Genomic DNA, 9,595 nt, shown 5'->3' on the forward strand with positions numbered 1-9,595 from the left:
AACATACGCGACGCGACGTGACGAAAAAGGACTAGCGATTGGAAACTTGGAACATGCACCCAAAATAATTTGCACGTCGCAAATACGTGAAAAACTACATAATTTTTATCCAATTCATTTCCTCGTAGATGCTATGAAATAAACAGGTGAATACACCCTAATAGGAATTTGAACCTCATGAAGTTCACCTATATACACTTTACGTGAAATGTGAATGTTATTATTATTTAAGACTGAATCTAGCTGAATTAGAAATAAATTAGAATTGGTAGGGGAGATGGGGGCATAATGGCCACCTTAAGGAAAACGCCTATTTAACCATAGAGAACAGCTGTAATATGTGAATTACATCATTGTTTCGTGTTCAGACACTCAAATAGTCTATTGCCTAATTGGATGAAACTTGAAAAAGTAGATAAAAACGTTTAAAAATGCATTTTAAAATTTTTTGCCGAAAGCTGAATACCAGTCACTGTAGAGGCATAATGAGAAACCCCCCGAGGCAGTATGAGCACCATTAATGAAGGCATAATGAGCGTTTTCTGCCGGGGATTCTAGCAGCAAATTCGACTCGATGAAGTCAACTGAGTAATAGAGCTACAGCTTGACTTGTATCGTCTGACGATTTGACCTATGTGTAAGATGTCGGAGAGGTAATCAGTAGGCTCGAGTTCGATTCCTGGCAGAGGAGATTTTTTTTTCATTTATCATTCATGATCATTATTGCACTAAACGGTGAGGCGTAGGTTCATCAAACAAAGCAATAACAAAATAATCTAGGTCTGTTTGTAGAATTCAAAGAATTAACACATGCTCATACATTATGTTTCTGGTGTTTTGTTTGACGGATGATGCTTTGATGCTATTAGCCGTATAATGTAACAATAAAAAAATCAATCATGAATGGTATGTGCAAAAAAAAACCCCTCGAACAGGAATCGAACTCGAGTCTACTGATTACCTCTCCGACACCTTACCAATAGGCCAAATCGACAGACGAAACAAGCTAAGCTGTAGCTCTATTAATCAGTTGACTTCATCGAGTTGAATTCGCTGTTAGATTCCCCGGCAGAAAATGCTCATTATGCCTTCATTGATAGTGCTCTGTTCGCTTCTAGTGAACAAATTAAAGTAAAAAAGCGTTTTAAAATTGATTAATGTGAAAAATCAAAAATTTTATGATGTTGAAAATTGAGAAACAATGTGTAGATCATGTTGCAGTGCGTACATTTCAGATCAAGATGATTTAAAGATCATAAAAGCTTATTTGGTGGTGCTCAAAAATTATAATATTTTCGTCACTTGAGAACCTAGCTGGTTATTATTTAATATTTCTGTTAAGATGAAAAGGATATTTCTCTTTTGGTGAAAAATTAATACTATGGGTAGTACGAAACAAGTCCTTATGAAAATTTGTTTAAGAAAATACGTACTTATTTAGAAAAAAGGAGTGCTCATTATGCCCTGGGTGCTCATTATGCCCTCATCTCCCCTAATTTACTCAAAATAATAAGATGTTTTGTTTGTTTTCATTTTTATTTTTACTTTCGTTATAATGCACATTGAAAACCTCCTGAAATTCCTGATTGGCAGCTTAGTTTGTGAAATCCTGCGAAAATAAACAAACATTAAAATTCATTAGTATTGCCGATCGTATTTGCATGAAGAGTTTTTACCTGGTCCGGATCTCGACGGCCTCTTGGATGGAACGAAGCCTACCGTAAAAGGATCTTCCGTGACCTAAAAAAACAATTTATTTAGTTAGGAATTAAAATTTCACTGTCCAAATCAACGGTAAATCTATTCGGCTACGAATCCCGAATATTGTGACAATTACTCAGCTTCCAAGTAATCCTAATGCAATTGACAGATGTCACGGTTTTCGGTATAGTCCTAGCGAGAAAAAAACCTAACTTTCTCAATCATTTTTCCCTAGAACGAACAAAGTCAACGGACTGACCTTTTCTTATATGAATTTGAGGAAAAAAATAAACGAAACCGACATAAGACAACTACTTAGAATTTACGTGAAATTCAAGAGGCAATTATGTAGAAGTATGGTTATTACCAGGGCGCACTTGGAAAATTCTGGTTACTACAAGATTCACGTAGAATCGATATGATGCAACAAAATTTCAGTTTACGTGAAAAATCCCATAAAAATAATTTTTAAATTATTTTGGGTGTGGAACTGCCGATCTCTTGATTTCGTGGGCAGTACCCACGTGCTTTGCAACGAATTGAAGAGCCGCAAATTCGACATCGTAGTGCTGCAGAAGGTATGCTGGAAGGGCTCCACGGTACGAACGTACCCAGATGGTCGTGCCATCTACCAGAGCTGCGGCAATACACACGAACTTGGAACAGCTTTTATAGTGATGGGAAAGATGCAAAGGCGCGTGATCGGGTGATGTCCGATCGATCCACGAATGTGCCGGTTGAGAATCAAGGGCTGGTTCTTCAACATTAACGTGTACAACCCTCACTTCCGAAGTACCGATGACGATAACGACGGATTCAACGCGCAGCTGGAGCGTGAATACGACTGCTGCCCAAAACACGATAACAAGAGCGTAATCGGGGATTTCAATGCTCAGGTCGGCCAGGAGAACGAATTCACACCGACAATTGGGAGGTTCAGTGCGCATCAACTGACCAACGAAAACGGCCTTAGACTAATAAAATCCGCTGCCTCCAAAGAATGGCCGTACGAAGTACCTTTTTTTAGCAACAGTTTTCCCCACAAGTACACCTGGAGATCGCCATACAAAACGCAATCACAGATCGATCACGTTTTGATAGACAGCCGGCACTTCTCGGAAATCATCAACGTCAGATGCTGTCGAGGCACCAACATCGAGTCAGACCATTATCTGGTGATGGTGAAGATTCGCCCAAAACTCTCCGTAGTAAACAACATACGAAACCGACGCCTGGATCGACTGGAGCAACCTGAGGTCGCGGCTGACTACGCGCAATCGGTCGAATCAGCGCTGCAGGCAGAGGGACTGTTGGGATACCATCAAGACAGCCATCAACAGTGCTGTGGAGAACGTCATCGGTCATGTGGAACGAACACGACGGAACGTCTGGTTAGACGAGGAGTGTCGGAGGGCGATGAGCGAAGAGAATGCCGCACGGGCTGCAGTAGTGCAAAGAGTCACCCGTTGAAATATAGACAATCACCAACAGGGGAAGAGGCAGCGAGTCCGAATTTTCCAGTACAAAAAGGGTAGCTTGGAAAAGAACTGGAGCAGCTGCATCGTTCCCAAGAAACACGAAAGTTCTTTCAGAAACTCAACGCATCCCGCAAAGACTTCGTGCCGCAAGCCGAAATGTGCCGGGATAAGGACGGTGGCATCCTGACGGACAATCGTGAGGTGATCAAAAGGTGGAAGCAGCTCTTTGATGAACACCTGAAAGACGCCCATGCAGGAGATCAAGACGATGGAGGAAGGTACATCGCTGGCGTATCCAACGACGTAGAGGAGCCACTCCCAACGATGAGTGAAGTTAAGGAAGCCATTCGTCAGCTGAATAGCAAAAAGTCGGCTGCGAAAGATGGCATCGCAGCTGAACTCATCAAAATGGGTCCGGACAAGTTGGGCGATTGCCTACACCGGTTGATAGTCAGGATCTGGGACATAGAACAGCTACCAGAGGAGGAGAAGGATAGTTTATATGCCCCATCTACAAGAAGGGTGATAAATTGGACTGTGAGAATTACCAAGCGATCACTGTTCTCAATGTCGCCTACAAAGTGTTGTCCCGAATCCTTCTCCGCCGCCTAACGCCACAAGCAAACGGATTTCTGAGAAGTCACCAGGCCGGCTTCATGGAGGGACGATTAACGGCGGACCAGATCTTCACATTACGGCAAATCCTCCAAAAATGCCATGATCACCAAGTCCCTGCGCATCATCTTTTCATCGACTTCAAATATGCGTCTCGATCAACCATGGACGAGAACGGATTTTCCGGGAAGCTGACCAGACTGATCAAGACGACGATGGATGAAACGCAGTGCTGTGTGTGTATTTCGGGTGTACTGTCGAGTTAATTTGCGTAGGGTGCTTCGACAAGGTGATGGTCTATCCTGCATCCTGCAACGTGGTGCTAGAAGGTGGTATTCGACGAGCGGTGGGCGAAACGTGGGGCACGATTTTCAACAGATTCAGTCAACTTATCTGCTTTGCCGATGACATTGATAAAGTTGGCAGATCATCTGCGGCGGTGGAGGAGATCTATCGCAAACTGAAACGCGAAGAAGGAAGTATTGGATTGATGTTTAATACGTCCAAGACGAAGTACATGCTGGCCTGCGGATCCGAGACTGACCGAACGCGCTTGTCCATCAATAACAAGGTCACGATCAACGGCGACGAGCTGACAATGCCACCAGACAATGACACCAGCCGTTAAATCCGGCGATCATTCATCAGCGAAAGTCGTGTCTACTATGAACTCCACTAAGTGTAACCTATATGACGCTCATTAGACCAGTTGTTTCTACGGGCACGAAACGTGGATATTGATCGAGGAGGACCTGCGTACACTCTGGGTATCCAAGCGACGAAAAATAAAAGAAGCTTATTTTAACAACAAGACGTTTTTCATTAGTTCCCACGCCATCCTGAAATTTCAACGTTTTAATTAGAAAATAATGTCAAAATCTTTAGGCACATAAATTTTCAAAAAAATCGGTTAAAAAATTTAATGTGCATCTTCAAGTCTTAGAAGGGCATTTTTAAAAAAAATTACCATAAAAAAGCAAATTGAATGATAACAACTTACCGCATTTATTTCCTTCTGGAATTGCGTTTTCATCCACGCTTCCCTCCCAATGAGCAACGATACCATCTGAAAATTTCTAATACCGAGGTTCCTCTCGGTTTCTCTCTTCCAGCATACTCAATTATCCAGAAAGCATTCTGTGGTTACGCTACTAGGCAAGCTCCAGTTTCGGGATATTTTCCGGTGTTTATTTCTTCTCTCGGCTACTGCCTCTGTTATTTGGATGAAAATTTTGCATTCCATGGGTACAGAGCATCGATTTGGCAGGCAGGTGAAACTTCCTTGCAAAACGGGACGCTACATTAGCCGGTGAGGAAAAGCGTTTCCCGCTCCCGGTTCAACGTTTGGCAAGTATTTGGAAAAGAAGCGGAAGCTGATATGGCCCACAGCATCTCAAGCATCTCTGACTCTTGGTTTTGCTGATTGAGGTAGGACGATATTTAAATTGTGTTCGTTTGAAATTTATTCTAAATATTAGATTGTACGTTAAAAAAATTGTATTGAAAATTTCATCAAACAGTATTGCCTACATGAGTTGAGAACGAAACAAATGTTACTATACTTTGCAAAATTAAATTCGCTAACTGATTAATTTTTCTAACTCTAGTCCTAACACTTTATATTGAAATATGGAAATCATAGAGTCGTAGAAACGATTGATCACTTTAAACATGGCTAAATATTGGATTATTAAATTCTGCTGAACTTTAACAACGCTTGACATCTGAAAAATTTATCCCAAACACGTTCAAATCCATGCTGTGCAATTTAGGTATTAACACAGAATCACTCAACGTGTAGCCATGGCCGTACACGACTTACCTTCAGCAAGGTTAACTAAACAATGGATGCTCTACCGAGAGCTGAGTAGATGCACGCTCACACAATAGTAGTCGGATTCATACACGCTTAGAGGCAAACACTCAAATATGCATAATGTATATCACACATCTTCCCCCTTCTCCCAGGAAAATGAAACAAAAAAAAACAACTTTTGATTGAAGAACTGATAGCATGAATGATTTATATTTACAAAAACTCGTTCTCCGTAAAATGAACATAGTCAGAAAGATATGCCGGGGTTTTATTTGACCGTTGTGGGCGCTTGGAATTCTCAGCTACAACTTGCTTGTTCGAGATGTTTTCCCTCCAAGGGTGGACTTTTTTCGTCTGAGACACATGCCGTTTCACCGTTCGACCTTCATCATCAGCGAGGAGCAAACTACCATTCTCCTCTTTGATAACCGTGAAGCGTTTCACATGGAATCTAGAATCACCTTTCATTTTCGTCTGACGCTCAATGATAACGGTATCGCCTGATTTCACTGAACTCGTCTTTGCTCCACGCCGAACGTCCTCGCAAGCTTTGCTTTTTAATTTTATTTCACGATCCTTCTGGTTTAACAGATCATCATTGTAATCAGATTTTCCACGTTCAAGCAACGGTAAACCTCGTTTAATTTTTCGACCCATCATTACTTCTTCTGGGGGAACCTTTATTACCGAATGAGCCCCGGCGTTATATGATTGAACAGCATTTTGGAGTTCCTCACTGAAGTGGTTTCCACTTGAAACAGCTATAGACATTGCCTTGTTTACAACTTTCATAAAGCTCTCCACCAATCCATTTTGCTGAGGGAAGAATGGTGTCGAGAAAATAGTTTTAATTCCACGATCAGTACAATATTGTGCATACTGTTCACCGTTAAACGGAGGACCGTTATCGGTTTTGATGGAACTCGGAAAACCTTCCTTTTCGAACACGTCATCCAAAATCTTCCTAGTGAATTCAAATGCAGTGGACTTCACTGGCCGAGCTATAGCATAACGAGATCTCAAGTCAATAATGACCAAGATGTATATTCCTCCAAATTTCAAATAAGGCCCGTTATAATCCATGGCTATTATTTCCCAAACAGCTTTTGGGGCAAATGTTCGAAGCATGGGAGTATGTCTTTCAGGTTTTCCAGTCGCTGCGCAATGAATGCAAGTTTCTACATACCGTTCAGCATCTGAAGATATTCCAGGCCACCAAACACACTTGCGTAAAATACTTTTTAATTTGGCCGTTAATGGATGCCCACTATGAGCTATGGCTAAGGTTTTCTCTCTCAAGTCTTCAGGAACGACAACACATCCATTTTTCACAAGGATACCTACAGACACGAATGGCACAAAAGAAATAATAGTGTCTATATAGAAAAAATAAATAAATAAAAAACGAAGCATACCTTCCTTCGAAAACAAGTCACTTGAAACAGCTTTGAATTTCCTTAAATCTTTTGCCCAATCTCCTGACTCCAAGGCATCTAGTACACGTTGGAGGGTATTGTCGCTAGCCGTGTGTTCCCTAATCTCGTCCTCAGTCAAAAACTGCAAAGCATTAGCTTCCAGGTGTGCAATTTCCCACGGGCTAGTGTCCTCGTTAAATGCCTCGTCATTACCTTCATAGAGACGAGAAGAAGGATCCGCAATATTCTCGCAACCACGTATAAACTCGACTTCATAGCTATAAGGGCTCAACCTCAATGCCCAGCCATCAGCTCTTGTTAAAGCCCGTTTTGCCGTTTCTCTAGACCGGTTGAGTATGAATGTGATGCCCTTTGCATCAGTGCGCAGAACAAAATGCCTACCAAGTAAAAAGTAAGCGAAATGTTCGACCGCCCATACAGCGGCCAACGCTTCACGTTGGTTTTGTGCATACTTTTTCTCAGTTGTCGTTAGCGCCTTCGATGCAAAACTTATTATTCGAGGATTTCGAACACTGTCTTCTTGTACCAACACCGCACCAAGAGCATTGGGAGAGGCATCTGTATACAAGACTGTTTTGTCCTTTCCGAAAAGTATCCAAGAGAAACTGTGCAACGGATGATACGATCTTTAATCAATTCAAAAGCTTTTTCTTGCTCTTGTCCCCAGTTCCAGGATTTTGAAGAAACTGTAGCCCACAACGGAGAAGAAATTTCGGCAAAATTTTTTAAATAGGGGCTTACAAACGAGGCTAGTCCTAAAAAACTTCTTAGCTCAGATGTTGAGTTTGGATGGCGAAATTTTCTTATATCTTTGATTTTTGAATCATCTATGTTAAATCCCGACTCATCTAACAAATGGCCTAAGAATTTAATGCGCGTTTGATCAAACTCGCATTTAGCAGTATTGAGGGTTAGATTGTTTGCCTTTAAAATCCTCAAAACATGTGCCACAGTTTTCCGCAGATCCTCCAGAGTACTAGCGAACAGAAGAATGTCATCAATGTAGACAATTTTGTTTTTCACTTCTTCCAACACTCGTGACATTTCTCGTTGAAAAATTTCGGGAGCACAGTTTACCCCGAACATGAGCCGTGTGAATCGGTACATACCATCTTCTGCAAGGAAAGTCGTCAGATCACGTGATTCACTGCTCAATTCCAGATGATAATAAGCATTGGACAAGTCTAGTTTCGAGAAATATTTAGCCCCATGCAGCTTCACTTTCATTTCTTCAAGCAAAGGCAACCGATAATATTGGCGCTTAATTGCTCTATTTGGTGCGCGCATATTGACGACTAGACGAAAATCGTCCTTTTCCTTGGGAACAGCGGACATCCCACTGATCCAATCAGGTGCGGTAACAACTTTCTCAATAATTCCCTTCATTTCCATGTCTTTCAGTCGCATTTTTGCTGCCTCGCGATATGCGGCCGGCACATTATAGTAGGCGTTCTTCTCTGGAGCAATTGACTTGTCAACGCAAAATTTCACTTTTACTCCTGGCATCCTAGGGAACAGATCGGTTTTCTCTACCTTTTCACAGTTATAGATTTCGGCCCCAACCTTCAACAGTTTCATGTCACTGGCAGTACTCCTACCAAGCAACGAACATCGTCCCTGTCTTACCACCAGGAAGTCTGCAGCGATAACAGGTTTTTCTAATCCAATAACTTGAACCATAGCTCTGAAAGCGTAAGCCACCGACATAGGTTTACTGGAAGCATAGCCACGCAAGTTTTTGTTTGCCGGTACTGCGATAGGATGAAGTGTTGCTGTCCCAGCTCGAAATTGCTCTTCAAGTTTCTGCCAATCTTCCCCACCTATCACGTTTGTATCCGCTCCTGAGTCAATGAGGAATTTTATTGGACTTGATGAGCCAATAGCACAATCAATTGTCACATCTCCAAGCGAAAGTGCATTGATTTGCTAGAATATGAAAAATATATTTTCAAACAAAATGAATGAACAAGAAAACGATGAATAACTTTGTGGTAAGTTGTTTATTGAACTTGCAAAACTGTATTTAAAATAACATTCTAATTTGTGTTTACCTGTGTTTTAGGATTCTCAACATGAGTTGCAGAATTAGAAGGTCCTGGTTGAAAAGACTCGGATTTGAAACGGCTTTCCTCAACAACATGGATTCGCTTCCTACGACATGTTGCCGCAAAATGTCCGAGGCGTCCACAAGAACGGCACGGCTTGTCCAAAGCTGGGCAGCGTTTGTCAACATGAGCTTCTCGATTACACCTGGAACATCTTTCAAATCGTTGCAGCATAGGCTTTCCGCCATACGTGGCCTTTGGTCTAAATCCATCGTTTCGCTCATACGAGCTATTATATTTACGCTTTACACCGGTATCACGAGAAAACCTGCGAGCTACAGCCATAATAGACGTTGAGTCGTCAGCAAATGAAGGCTCGGGAAGGAAAGCTTCGTCCCGCGCTGCTGACTGTACTATGAAATTCGTGTCATGCCCATAAGTCCTTGCTGCTTTGGCTAGTTCCCGATTTCTTAACCCTTTAAGGAGTTGCGTCCGAACAAATCT

The 9,595-nt window shown here is 41.9% G+C and overlaps 1 protein-coding gene across 1 annotated transcript; it reads right to left on the bottom strand.

Moving 5' to 3' along the window:
• Positions 1 to 5,823: 5,823 nt before the first annotated feature.
• LOC129741645 (uncharacterized protein K02A2.6-like) lies at positions 5,824 to 7,343 on the bottom strand. Its single transcript, XM_055733392.1, has 2 exons — positions 7,026 to 7,343; positions 5,824 to 6,950 (listed from the first exon to the last, which is right to left on the bottom strand). The coding sequence occupies exon 2, from the start codon at positions 6,736 to 6,738 to the stop codon at positions 5,824 to 5,826; it is 915 nt and encodes a 304-aa protein (XP_055589367.1). The 5' UTR covers positions 6,739 to 6,950; positions 7,026 to 7,343.
• Positions 7,344 to 9,595: the final 2,252 nt, after the last annotated feature.

Source organism: Uranotaenia lowii, chromosome 2, assembly GCF_029784155.1.
Source record: "Uranotaenia lowii strain MFRU-FL chromosome 2, ASM2978415v1, whole genome shotgun sequence".
NCBI classification, from domain to species: Eukaryota; Metazoa; Arthropoda; class Insecta; order Diptera; family Culicidae; genus Uranotaenia; species Uranotaenia lowii.